We start from the raw sequence: 12966 nt of genomic DNA, 5'->3' as shown, positions 1-12966 counted from the left end.
TATATATATTTATATATATGAACGACCAGCAGCGAAAATCGATTCGAAGCTAGACCCAGTCTATGTATGTGCGCGTAAATTCCAATCACCGTTACTGCATTCAATGGTACTTCAAAGCGGTAGGACCCTCGTCACTTCCGTTGGAGTCGTCGTTGTTTCCGCGGATACTGTTGCTGCTAATGGCTTCACAAGGCTGTTGCTGGGGGAAAGAACGGCGCTGCTACCAGCGCTACTGTGCACACAAAGCCTAGAGTCAACATCCTGCGAGATACGTTCTATTTCAAGTGTAATTTTATTTTGGATACTTTGCCGACGATCATCTACACGCTTTGTCTTGACCGCCTGGTTTTTATTCTTGCCGTCACGAACATCCTCGTCTTGTATTGCATCAAGGAATTTGGTTGCCTGCCATACACGCAGCCTGATTATCTCCCAGCGACCCTCATCCTCACGGCACCATTGAATGACCTCTGAGGCGGGCAGCTCATCAGCATTCGCCTTCTCCTCAGAGCGAGTGGTCAAGAAGGATGGACTAAGCGAAGGACGCTCAATATTAAGCGAAGAGGACCCACTTTTCCCACCAACGCCACCGCACAGCAGATCCGCGAAACTGCGGTACTCCGCGCCGATAATGGAGAATACCGCCTGATAGTGGTTTTGATCGCCGTTGACAAGCCGGCGTGCCGCCGCAAGCAGCACTTCGACCTCATCGGCGTCACAGTTAGACGCCGCAGTTATTAACCTACGCAGCAAAACCCGGATAGTGTTTGGTTCATGCTCGTTGGCCTCCAGCAATTGCCCAAGCATGACGGGATCAAGCTTGGAAAACTTCTTGGTCGTCACTAGGATCACGAAACCCAAATGATTTCGTGTCTCGAAAAGGTGACTCGTGTTTTTCATCCGGGTGCGCACCCATGAATTGTTGTTCACAGCAATAGCACTAATAGAATTCACAATCTCCAACCCAAGCGCAAGTGGAAGAGGGCGTAGCACCTCCTCAATGTTGTGGAATAGGGAATCGAGATTCTTAATGATGTTAGCAGCCGTGCTTTTATCACTGATTTCACATCGATTCTTTGTGAAATGGCAGACAATATCTTCAAGTACAAGCTTTGTTAAGAGTGGTGATTGATCCGTCTGCCGTAGGATGCGCACAATCCCAGCCTTTGAGTTACGACTAAGGTCTAGTATAGCTAGGCTGTGCACGATGTTACGCATGCGTTGTTGGAATGCAGCAGCATGTTTCTTAGGGAACTTCGGTGGCGAGTCTACACCGTTTCCGCTGGCGGGGCCAAACACTTGCCCTACGGCATCCCACAACCATGTCAGCCATGGGTAAGGCAACAGCATCTCGCCGTTCTCGGGACGGTCAACAATTTTCTCCAGGTGACAAAGGACCCGAAGTGAGACTATCTCTGGAGTGTCTTCCTGTATTGGGGAAACAATGGAGGCGGTACTCACGTTGTCCACGGCGTTGTTGCCAACTCGATCATCCTGTGCCGCTGCATTTGCATCAGTGCTGCTTTCACGTGAAATGACGGGGTCTCGGGGAGCAGCAAGAGAACTTGTGTAGGCTGTGCTCACACTGCGAAGTAGGTGCCCAAGGAGATACAGTATTATATAAATAGCTTGTGGCTCTTGAATGGCAGTATTGCTCTTTCCCCTGGTCCGAAGGCCTCTATGTGAATCATCAAGGAGAAGCCGTGCATCCTTGTTGTGGGCGAAGTCGTGTGTTGTGTCGAAGCTATACTCACGCCTTGTAACACGTAGTTTTTGTGAGACCATCCCGGGGAAGTATCCCTGAAGCCCGAGACTTTGCCCCACTCCACCTTTCGGTAGCGTGTTGGGATCCTGATGCCTCATCGCACGCCGCCTTACCTTAGAGCTAGCGCCCTGCTGCAAATGCGTTAAAATGCTGTCACCCTCTGTGGTGGGCTGCAGGGTGTCGAACGCCATTTGGAACAAGCAGTTGAAGGTTGCCAAGCGGATAGGGACCGAAGATGGCTTTGTCATGACGGCTGCAAGCACATCGTAGCCGTGAGACTTAACAAACATCTCTCGGAACTTCTTGTTGGTATGCTGCATAAGGGAAATGATACGGAGGGCGAAGACACGAATCGCCTCACTGGTGTGGTTCTTGCCACCGACGAGGCTAATCAAGAACGAGACACCACAATTCCCGAATGCACCGCCGATAAGGTCGCACATGGCGGGGTTGGTGCGTGCGATATCGAAGAGCATATGCAGCATCTCTGCCTTTACAAAATCACTCGTTCTCGAGGCAGGCTCAGAGAGAAGAAACTGTAGCGTCTGCTCCATCTCACGCTGTTCCTTGCACAACCTCTCAACAAGTATGATGAGATTCTCAACGCACTCCAGGGGCAGGTGGACACTCACTGCAAGGAGCCTCCTGAATCGACCCGGCACCGCACGGAATAGGGCAAGATTCTCTGTCAGCAGCAGAATGTCGCTTAGCTCACGCAGGATACAAGAAGTGGCACAGGCGCTCACAAATTGATCACTGACAACGTCAAGCAGAAGCGAGAGAATGATTTGGGTGGTGTGATGTGTGCGCATTACCTTTCCACCACCGCGCGGGAGGGTGCAGTCGATGAGTATGGCAGGCACCTCAATTGGCATGATACTCCACGTCAGTACTTCCTCTCTCAGCTGCCCCATCATAACTTCATCAACCATGCGATTTAACTCCTCTTCTGTAGTAGTCAACTTCATCGCGGTGCACACAAACTTCACACAGAGTCTGGCGGCCACAGGAAAGGAGGTGGGTGATTTCTTCGCTTCCACAAGAGTGCGGAGCGCCCAGTTCACCACGTCCTCGCACACAAACCGCTCCTGCATATTGGGTGGGTTAAACGCCACAACACTATGCACCGAGACACCCTCATGCTTCGCCGCCAGGTTACCTGTCACACCGACACTAAATAGATTTGTGCCAGCAACAACCTGGTTCTCTACGCTAAGTAAGGGGTGGCACGACAACGACAACTCGCGTGACGGCCGCGGCCCCGCCTGATGCATTCGCTGCACTTCCTTCTCAGTGAGGGTGTTGTCAAACAGCTCAATGCTCGCAATGAATCCAAAGAAAGATGATCCCTCATGAAAACCGCCAAAGGCCAATTGAAGACGTTGTTTTTTTGAAGGAGTCTTCGGAAAAGGGACAGACAGAGCATTCTCCGTCCGCCTTCCGTTGAGGAAGAGTGTAAACCCCGAGAGGTTATGTGTGAATGCCAGGTGCGACCACGCATCTGCCGGGAAAGATGTATCCGGAATGAGGGATAGCGTCACATCATTTGCATGTTGAACCCGCAATAACAAATTACACGAGCGACCATTCGCAACAATCGCCAACACAACAGAGGTCCCGGAAGAATTGTCCGTGTATGAAAACAGATGACTCCCCTCGGACCACACACACTTTGGGAACACCCACGCTGCGAAACTATAGCCATAGAATCGGGTGGCAGAAAATCGGTCAATTTTGCAAACGACACTGCCACTACCAGAGAAAAACAATACACTCCGAGTAACTCCTGTACAGCTGAGAACATGTAGAAAAGATTCAATGATGTCGGCATCCGTTTGGGATGTCTGTTGCAGGCACATTTTCTCCACACCACGCTTAAGCCTAGGCAGCGTCCCTTCAGCCATGTATAATGAAGCCATCGTACTCATAAAGGATACCGTGAGTTGAACCGCATACGCACTCAGCGCGTGCGTTGGTGTGCACACCTTTCCTAGGACAACCACTTCACGGGAGAACACACTTTCTTGGCGGCAAGTGATGAGTGCAATAAGCGCTTCAACAATGGAACTTTTCGCGAGCACTTCAACGTTTCGGGGCGTCGATATACACAACAACATAAGTGTAGCAATGTTACTACGGTATATAAGCTCTGAAGTGGCGTTCTGTGTGTCCATGCGGAGCAAAGCTTCTGTAATGAAGCCGCAGCCTTCCTCGGAGAGGACGCAGTTAAAAAGAAGAGATGCCAGACGCCACAAAGGGGGTGAGCCTCCCGTCAATATGGCATCCCAATGTGGGGGTAGTGGCTCATAACGCCTATTGGCGCGGCTCACCCCTGGAGAAGACAGCGGAGACGGTGACAATGGTGGTGAGCCATTCGTATGCATTGCATCTGCGCTACCATTGTTGTTCATAGAGTTCTCATGCATTGCCTGTCGCCTAAGTGAAAAGCTGTCGCTGGTAGCAACCTCCACCAGAAAATCGGTCAGCTCAGAGGCCCAAGCCTGCACTCCTTCTACAGCAAGAAGTGCATCTTTCCCGGGTGTGTTGGTGGAGATGGGCAGCGTTAGTTCAACCTTCCATATGTTTGAGGCTGCATGTACCCACACTCTTGTGAGCTCCTCACGATGCCGACCAAGGCAAAGTGCCTTGTTCGCGGCGCATCCCCGCACCAGGGAACTCACTAAACCAAGGTATGCTAGACAAGACGTAATCTGCATTCCCTCACTCATCCCCTCAACACCTTCGCCAGCTAGCATTGAACAGGCACGAAGCAAGCCCGATAGGAAGCCATTTCGGCCAGACTGGATACGTGCCGTCTCCACAGGGACGTTGTTGACGTCAACCCGGCGAAAAACCAGTGCAAGCAACCACGCCAAGTGCACCTGCTGAGAAGTCACCACAAAGGCATTCATCTGCTCTGTATCCGGCACCAAATGACCGTGGCTAACAACCAGGCATTCCTCGAGCAGCAACGAGTTGTACCCTATGACTTCCAGCAAGACTGAAGAGAAGGCGTCCCGCACCTTTTTTGCTAAGGGAACCTGCATCAAATAATTTATCATACAAGCTGTCAGATGACATTGGAGAAAAATATCGGCTGATTTCTCTCCGTTGGTACGCATAAGAATCTTAAGCACATCCGTGCACATCAATATTGCTGATTCCCCGATTGGTTTTCGCAGTGCGGCCTTCTTCCCTGCTATCGGACCTTCAGTAGAAAGTCTTGGAGCATTACCGTTATGTGTTAGGCTCCTGCCGCCACTACGTTCAAGCTGAAAAGAGAGCTCTTCCTGAAAGCTTGATGCCCAGAGCTCTACCACACTAATATCCGCAGCAAGGTGTTTTTTCTGCCAGCACTCCTCAATCGATTTGGATGTTGAGAGGAGATCCTGTTGTGTCAATGTCATGACTTCTTGGCTAGAAGACATAAGACGTCGTAGGCTACTGACTGCCTGCTGGGCTAAATCCGCCAGCTGCTCCTTGGATAGCGTGCGCTTCATATCCAATAACTATGCTGTGAGCTGGGAAGTAAAACAGTGCCAAAAGACGCTTTTTTTTTATTTGCCGCAGATCTTACAACTTTCGGGTGTGCGCAGTGTTTATACATATATATATATATATATGGGAGGGAGGAGAGAGAGCGAAACAGAAAGAAACAGGAACGAGATGGGAGAAAAGATGGCACATCCTCGTGTAACTCATGGTGAAGGAGTGGCAGGGAATTAGAACACCATATACAAAGGCACCACAGCATCGGGACGAATGAACCAAATAAAAAAAAAAAAAAGCAGGTTGTAGACGCAGCGAAGCACAAGTGCCCAAAATGTCCCGCGCCCCTCTCCCCAGAGAGAGACACACACACACAGAGATCAGGGTATGCGAGCACCTCCCAGTGGAGGGGAGGGGGGGAGAAGGGTACGAAAAACAAAGAAAAGTGTAACGAGAAAATAAATAAACATCGGAAAAAAAAATCTATTCTAGAACATTTGGCAACAATTGTCGCAAAATACTTTGGGCCGCGCCTTCCCCTGACCCATACAAGCCCCATCCTCTATCGCAACATTTGTTGGCGCACAAATGATCCGAGGAAGTGTGGAACCTTCTGGCGTTGCATCATCACCCTGCGAAAGCAAGCCACCACTCATGTCGTGGGCGCTACACGTGTCATCTAGAGGGATATCCCTCAACTCCTCCGGTGTTGGTTCGGGCGGCGTTCGTCTCGTACTGCCTGCGCCATTTTGAGCGCTGCCAAGCTGCAATGATGCGTCCTCCGCCTGCAGCTCCGTCCCTTCAGGGCATGCATCAACGAACGGCATCAGTGTGTAGGGAACATGCGAGGGAGGTGTGGCCGAATGGCGCGACCTCTCCGACATGCGCACGGACGGTTTCTCCGCCGTATCCACCACACACGGCGGCTCATTCGCACTCCCGCCACGTGACGGTTGCAGTGGTGTCGTCATACTTTTCGGTTGGAGGAGTGGCTCTCGGGGCTGCATATTCTGCTGCAGGCTTGTGGCACGTGTGACGGGGCCGCTCGTGTATGGCGACGGAGCCGTTGTCTGTGGTGGTGGGAAACCAGGCGACGGCTCGCCCCTGCTGTCTGTCATGTCGTCCGGCGCTGACGCGAATGGCGACGCATGCCTTCTTTCGGCCGCATCTGCTTCCGTGCGTGTGGAGCAGCTGTGATACCCTTCATGGACTGAGTTTGGTATTGCACCTACGGGTACTCGTTCCATGCTCTTGCTACTTTTACTCTTTCTGGGTACGCTCGACAACGGCTTCCTGTTGAATTCGTTCACATTAAGTGATCGGGGCTTCAGATGATTATCGTCCCATACTGATGACGCCACCATTGCTGGTACGGGTTCTTTGCGCGCACTTCGCGGTGTGTAGGAGCTTTCACGAACGTTCTTTGAATCCTTGGACAGATACCGCATGAGAATCGACTGCAAAGCATGGAGCTGGATAGAATCCGTGTGAATCGGATCCAGCAGCTCCACTATGGCCTCAATCTCGCTAGACGAAATGTCCGTTGCGGCGGATGTGGCAATGATAGTGCGAAATTCACCTCTGTTCAGCACACCTGTGTTGCGAACGTCAAAGGCGCGTTTGTAGAGGTGGATGGTGTCGCTGTCCAAGGCCCGCGTCGACTCGAGCAGGGCACACAGCTGCATGAATAGAGGAAGCGTCAAGCGATCCCCGCGGCCGACAACCTCCGAGAGGCTGCTCTGCAGCTGCTGTGCAGTCGGATAATACCCCATCTCACGGGCAGCCGTCATGATGAAGAACGGCGGGATGTACGCCTCGCCGTCGGGCGCAAGCACATGAAGAGCGTTGAAGATATCCCCTGCCGCCGCTGCCGTCGTCGCCTCTCCGCTCACATCGTGCAGTATTGTGGCGCTCATGCGCGAGAAATCTACACTCGCAGCAACAGAAAGGGGGAAGCGGGAACACAAAAAAACACTTGCAGCAGGCGATGAGACAGAAAGAATAAAGAAAGGGAGGCGGGCCTCCAATGAAGCAATACACACGGGAATGCAAAAGATCACAAGCCACTCTCAGATCAATCCTTGATGCCGCTTATTTTGGATTGCGGTGATCCGCTCTAGCAGTAAATTGGAACTGGTCACTATGCTTTGCCGATCCTTCTCAGCGCGTGCATTCCATTCGTGAATCGAACCCTGGAGTGCTTGCAGTGACGACACAAGACTCTCGGATGACCACTCTTGAATCTCCTCTAGCGCTGCCGAGCGGAAGGCCGCCTCCTCCACTAACGGGGCGACAAGAGAAAAACGGTCCATCAGCTCCGCCAGCCGAGCACAGGCCTCGTCCGTTCGCATCACATCCTTTATGAATTCATGTATTCCACTCAACGTGGTGTCATTGCTCCAGTCGTATACCTGTGCCCGTGCCGCGTTGACCACTGCAGGCCACGCCTCCAACTCCTGGAGGAGGCTTTCTGTGCGACCCAACAGTTCTTGTACCGACTCGCGGCACAGCAACATCCGCGCAGTGCACAAAAACTTCTTCGCCGCCACCCTTTCCTCAGGCCCATCATGGCACATCATCCAATCATGCAGAATACGACACTGCGATTTCATTCTATCAATTTCGTATTTCGTGCCGGAGGAAGAAGAAGACAACGACGACCACGGTAGCGGTCCCAACGGTGGGGCATCTGGCGGATACACCCAGCGATGAGGTGCAATAGTAGTTGCAGCTACTGCCGCTTTTGCGACGTCAACGGGTTTATCGTTTGGTAGGGCTGCCGTTAGCTGCGGGGGCACATCTACGCGGAGTGCGGCGCGAAGTTGCCGCAGCGCCTCGTCATTGTTGAGGCTGCAGTACATGACGCCGTCGCCGTGTTGCGTACTAGCGGTCTGCAGCGGCGGCGGAACCTCCGCCTCGTCACGGTAAAGGTACCCGTATCCCTCGAACACCGAGTTGTCGGGAATCGTAACGCGCTGCGTCATAATGCCCTTCGCCCCCACCCCGCTGCACCACAAACAAAACGTGGGGAACCAAACAACAATAACAATGGCGAAAAAAGACACAGGTAATAAGAGTAGTGAAACATCTTGCTAGGCATCTGATCTCACCTGTCACTAAACCACTCCGATTGTCCCCCTCCGCTATCTCACAGTCGCACTTCACGCGCGCTGCCCTTTTCCCCCACTCGTTCATGCGCCCGTCGCTGTTGCCGGTGAGCAACCGCCTGGTGACTACGCGTGCGGCAGAAGTGCGTACCACTCCGGGTGCCGCGGGCCCTCCACCATAAAGGTGAGCACCAGCACCGCCGCGTAGTCACGACCGGTGGCCTCCCTGTAGAGTCTACGCACTTCCTCCATATCTACCATGAAGGGTGGACCGAAGTTCTGCTCCTCCGGCAGAAGCCGCACCACGCGCTCGTAGGCGACGCCGGCGTTGGCGCCCAGGACTTTCGTCACAGCCCGCACGTATGCGGGGCGGAGGTCCGGCGGGACTGCCATCATCGCAGCGCGGTCGTACATGAAGTCCACCTTGAGCGTGGTGTACGCCGTGAAGAGCGGCAGCTCCGTGATGTCGCCGTGGAAGAGCGTGACTCGGCGCCCGCCGTCGGTGGCTTCGTGCACTGTTACCTCCCGCGTCGCGCCATCGACGCGCTCGAGCCTCTTGGAGTGAAAGTGGAAGTTCGCAAAGTTCACCACCCGTTGTGTGTGCAGCGCCTGCTCACTGAGGTCGGCGCCGATGACGTGCGCGGCCCCGCAGCCCACCATGTACGGCAGCACTTCGGAGTCTCCGCAGAGGGGGACCAGCACCGTCTTTTCCGTGAGAAAGCGCCGTACGGCGTCGTACTTCACCTCCTCATTCGCGTCTGCCTTAGAACCATCATCAGTGGCCACAACACCGGCGCCCTGCAGGTACGCGTAGAGGATACGGGTGAACGGGGCCCCGCGCTCCCCAAACTTCCATCCTGTGTTGTTCATCGACCACACTTCGTTCCAGAACTCGGCAACGTTTTTAGATGTGAGATGCATCGATATTGTTCTTCAAAACAGACTTACTCCCGTATGTATTGGTTGTTGTTGTTGTTGTTGATGATACTGCTCTCTTGTATGAGTGTGATTCTCCTTTGCGCGGCTATCCTACCTTGCCAAATTACACCGACACATATGCACATACAAGTAGCAACCGTCCGTTCAACCAGCACGCAAGAATGCGAGAGAAAGCGTTGTACCTGCATAGATACAAGCTGGGGCAGCATTTGCTGTGAGTGCTGCTGCCCCCACCCTTGGGCACAAATAAAACATCGGAGGTACAAATCGTTGACAACAGGACGGCCGGAGACGCGGAAGCGAAGAGAAAACCATAAACTGCAATGACGATATGTGGATAGAAAAACACAGACATACATGTTTTTTTTTTCGTTTCTTCTAAGGGGCGTGGCCGTTCTTTTGCTGCCGTTTGGCATTCTCTAACTGTGTTCTCCGCGCACACACAAGTTTAAACAGCGTGCCGCGCGCAATTGAGTCAGGGCAGACAACGCGGATGAGCTGCCGCCGAGTTGTGCCCTTCGCCTGTACAACACAGTCCAGCGCACATATCTTCTCATCCTCGTTCAGCTCGCAGAGCTCTTCAATGACCAACTCGACAGCCGCAACACCATCCGGACGAATAAGAACGAGATGCTGAGGGAACAGCTTTGCGATTGCCTGCTCGCACACTGCGACGATACCTGCCGTTGGCTCCAGCTGTGCGTAGACTGCAACGGGAACAGCAAACTCCACCACTCTCAGGAAGGTCAGTTCCTGTGGTGTCAATACCTCATCGTCGGCTTCCCCGCCACACCCTGCAGCAGGCGTGGGAGGGACATTCTTCGTGGTGAACTTGTCGTGAAGCTCCTCATGTTTAGAGGAACGCGAGGACGGAGAAGATATAACAGGTGAATATGGTGACACCCTACGCTCCACTGGGGCGCCACACCCACCCACAGGCTTATAGTCAACGCCCGGCTGCGCCGCAGAGGGAGAGTAGGGTACAATCTGCTCATGTTGTTTTGACTGTTGCTGTTGTTGTTGCGGCTGTGGGTGTGGGTGTGGTCGTTGCTGTGGAACCTCGTATTGAGCCGGACTTCCGCGGTTTTGGATGGCTGCCAGCTTCTGTTGAATCTCGGCCAGGGCACCCACGTCGTAACGCCCCTCCGATTGCCGGGCACGGAACGACGGCGGTGGCGGCGGCGGCGCCACTACTTCCGAAAGCGGCCTAGACTTCTCTACGCTACTGGCACCACGGCTCCATAGCGATGGGGGTGCGTAAGCAGTCTCCGGAGATGCATCCATTACATCAGAGCGGCGCTGCTGCTGCTGCTGTTGCTGCTGTTGCTGATGCTGAGGACTATCATCATTAGCATGATGCTCTTGCTGGTGTGCACCCGGAGCGTAGGTCTGACGCATCCGCATGTAAAAAGAGGAATAGCTCTGCGACTGCATCGTCCTCTACCATACGCTGCCGCTCAACGTGAAGAAAGGAACAGAGACTAAAGTAAAATAAAAGTCTCAAACTCCGAAAAGACCTGAATGCATGTTCCACACAAAGACACAAGTACAATCGGTGCCCCTCTCTCACTTTTTTTGGCCATCTCAGACATATGCAGAGACACAAACTCACTTTGTTTCTTCCATTCAACTAGGCATTTTTAAAAGAGGGGAATCCATGGCTCTCCTGGAATGCAAAACAACGACTCACAATAACTCGCGATGCCTGGCGATGTGCTCATCGCGCAGCCGGAGTGCCTCCTGCAGAAGACTTATCTGCTCCGCCTGCGCCTTCAACGTGTTGTCCTTCGTGGCGAGTGCTACCAGCACCCGCTCATTAATACTCGTCAGCTCCGCGTTGTGCTTCTGCTCTATGCTCCTCTGTTCCAATGTGGCTGCATTCTTTGCAGCCTCTACATCTATGGCCGCCTTTTCCAGCTCGTGCTGCATCGTGCCGACCTCCTCCACGTGCCTTATCTCGAACTGCCGCAGCTTCCGCTGCCACTCAGCGTCGAGCACGTGGAGTCGCGTGTCACACTCGCCGCGTATTTTGTTCTCAATTGCCCTCACCCGCTGGTCAGTGAGATCCGCCGCCTCTCGCAGCCGCGCCATCTCCTCCTCCTTCCGCCCAATCGTGTCGAGGGCGGCCTTCAGTTGCTCCTGCACCAACTCCGCCTCAACCCGAAGTCGCTCGTTCTCCCGACTTATCTGCGCGTAGCGGTCGCGCAGCAAACTGTCGTTGCTGTGCGACTCCGTAATGGACTTCATGCGCTCCTGCTCAAGCCTCCGCGTCGCCTCCGCCACAGCGGCGTCGCGCTCCGCCTCGCATTTGCGTCGAAGCTCCTCCTCCTTCGCCGCCAGGTACTGCGCGTTGCGGGTCTGTGTCTCATCCTCCCTGCGGCTGGACTCCCACATGAGCTTCTCCTTCAGGTTTGCAAGGATCTGGTTGGAGTTTTCAGTGATGCTCGCCACCTCCTTCGCCACTGCGTCATGAAACGTGGCCTTGTCCGTTGTGGCCGCTTCCTTCAGCACAAAGAGCTCCTTCTGTAGCCGCGCAATCTCGCGCTGCATCGTAGTCTTCTGCTCTTCAAAAAACGCCTCAGTGTCGTCGCGCTTTTGCTTTGCTGCGCGTCGTTCTTCTTCAAGCTGGCGGTTCACGCGCTCAACCTCAGCCGCAAGGCGCTCATGAAATTCCTTCTGCTCACGAGCCATCATTGTCTCAGCGTCGCGCGCCAACTTCGCCTTTGCCTCCTCCAGCGTCGCCTCCTTTGCAGCAATGACCTCGTCACGCTGCCGCAACTCGTTCTCGAATTCCTCCCGCATGCGCGCCTTCTCTGCCTTGTGTCGGTTCAGAAGCAAAACAATGTCGGGCTCCAACGACTGCAGTGTACTTTCCTTGATGCGCCTCGCCTCCGCCATCTTCCATTTGTCGCGCGCAGCCTTCTCCTGTGCCTGCCACTTCGTCTTGAGCTGCGCAATAGCGGCCGCATTGGCGGACTCCAGTTTCGCAACCTCTTCCTCTCGCTTCGACATCTCCTGCCGCAGCTGCGAAGTAAGCGACTCCACTGCCTTAGTGAGCTGCCCCTTCTCGCGCAGAAGCTCTTGTTGTGTGAGGTTGTGTTTTTTCTCCGACTCACAAATCGCAGCACGTAGCGACTCCAGCTTCTCGCGCGCCAGAGCTTGCGATTTCCCCACACGCTCTTCCTCTCGCTGCCGTGCAGTGCTTAGTCTCGCCTTCAGCTCATCATTCTCCGCCCGCAGCTCGTCATTGCTGTAGCGCAGGGCCTCGATCTTGGCCTTAATGCCGTGGTACACACCAATGTGCGGTTCAAGGCTTCCCCCAATGATATACGATGTGAGACATGATGCGGAGGCACTAGGCAGATGTTGTTGTTGTTCTTGTTGTTGTTGCAGCAGCGACGCGGACGGCGGTCTTTCGTACTGTGCGGGATTCGGTGTAGTCGACGGTGTCAGCGGGATGCTCTCCGATGTACACAGCTCATGCTGCGGCTGCGGCTGCTGCTGCTGCTGCTGCTGCTGCGGCATTACGGCACTCTCCAAGTAGGCGAGGATGTTCACCACCTTTGCCTCGTTCAGCTCCCGTAGGTCGGAGCATGCACTACTCGCTACCCCACTCCTCAGAGGTGCGTGTGCATCCATTCACTGCGCGCACTTCAGAACGGCGGG

The 12966-nt window shown here is 54.0% G+C and overlaps 6 protein-coding genes across 6 annotated transcripts; all 6 read right to left on the bottom strand.

Annotated features, from left to right (window-relative positions):
* Window positions 1–111: 111 nt before the first annotated feature.
* Window positions 112–5265, bottom strand: DQ04_00831180 (chaperone DNAJ protein; the record flags this gene model as incomplete). Its single annotated transcript, XM_009309791.1, has 1 exon — window positions 112–5265. One exon carries the CDS (start codon window positions 5263–5265, stop codon window positions 112–114), a length of 5154 nt encoding a protein of 1717 aa, XP_009308066.1.
* A 477-nt stretch (window positions 5266–5742) lies between these two features.
* DQ04_00831170 (calmodulin) lies at window positions 5743–7170 on the bottom strand (the record flags this gene model as incomplete). The annotated part of the gene is made up of 1 exon (XM_009309790.1): window positions 5743–7170. The coding sequence occupies one exon, from the start codon at window positions 7168–7170 to the stop codon at window positions 5743–5745; it is 1428 nt and encodes a 475-aa protein (XP_009308065.1).
* A 153-nt stretch (window positions 7171–7323) lies between these two features.
* Window positions 7324–8238, bottom strand: DQ04_00831160 (putative RNA helicase; the record flags this gene model as incomplete). The annotated part of the gene is made up of 1 exon (XM_009309789.1): window positions 7324–8238. The coding sequence occupies one exon, from the start codon at window positions 8236–8238 to the stop codon at window positions 7324–7326; it is 915 nt and encodes a 304-aa protein (XP_009308064.1).
* A 249-nt stretch (window positions 8239–8487) lies between these two features.
* On the bottom strand, window positions 8488–9282 carry DQ04_00831150 (thiopurine S-methyltransferase; the record flags this gene model as incomplete). The annotated part of the gene is made up of 1 exon (XM_009309788.1): window positions 8488–9282. One exon carries the CDS (start codon window positions 9280–9282, stop codon window positions 8488–8490), a length of 795 nt encoding a protein of 264 aa, XP_009308063.1.
* A 396-nt stretch (window positions 9283–9678) lies between these two features.
* DQ04_00831140 (putative antigenic protein) lies at window positions 9679–10734 on the bottom strand (the record flags this gene model as incomplete). The annotated part of the gene is made up of 1 exon (XM_009309787.1): window positions 9679–10734. One exon carries the CDS (start codon window positions 10732–10734, stop codon window positions 9679–9681), a length of 1056 nt encoding a protein of 351 aa, XP_009308062.1.
* Window positions 10735–10986: 252 nt separating this feature from the next.
* DQ04_00831130 (putative kinesin) lies at window positions 10987–12939 on the bottom strand (the record flags this gene model as incomplete). Its single annotated transcript, XM_009309786.1, has 1 exon — window positions 10987–12939. One exon carries the CDS (start codon window positions 12937–12939, stop codon window positions 10987–10989), a length of 1953 nt encoding a protein of 650 aa, XP_009308061.1.
* Window positions 12940–12966: the final 27 nt, after the last annotated feature.

Source organism: Trypanosoma grayi, assembly GCF_000691245.1.
Source record: "Trypanosoma grayi strain ANR4 Tgr_83_V1, whole genome shotgun sequence".
Lineage (NCBI taxonomy): Eukaryota > Euglenozoa > Kinetoplastea > Trypanosomatida > Trypanosomatidae > Trypanosoma > Trypanosoma grayi.
This window is presented reverse-complemented; position numbering and strand designations above follow the sequence as displayed.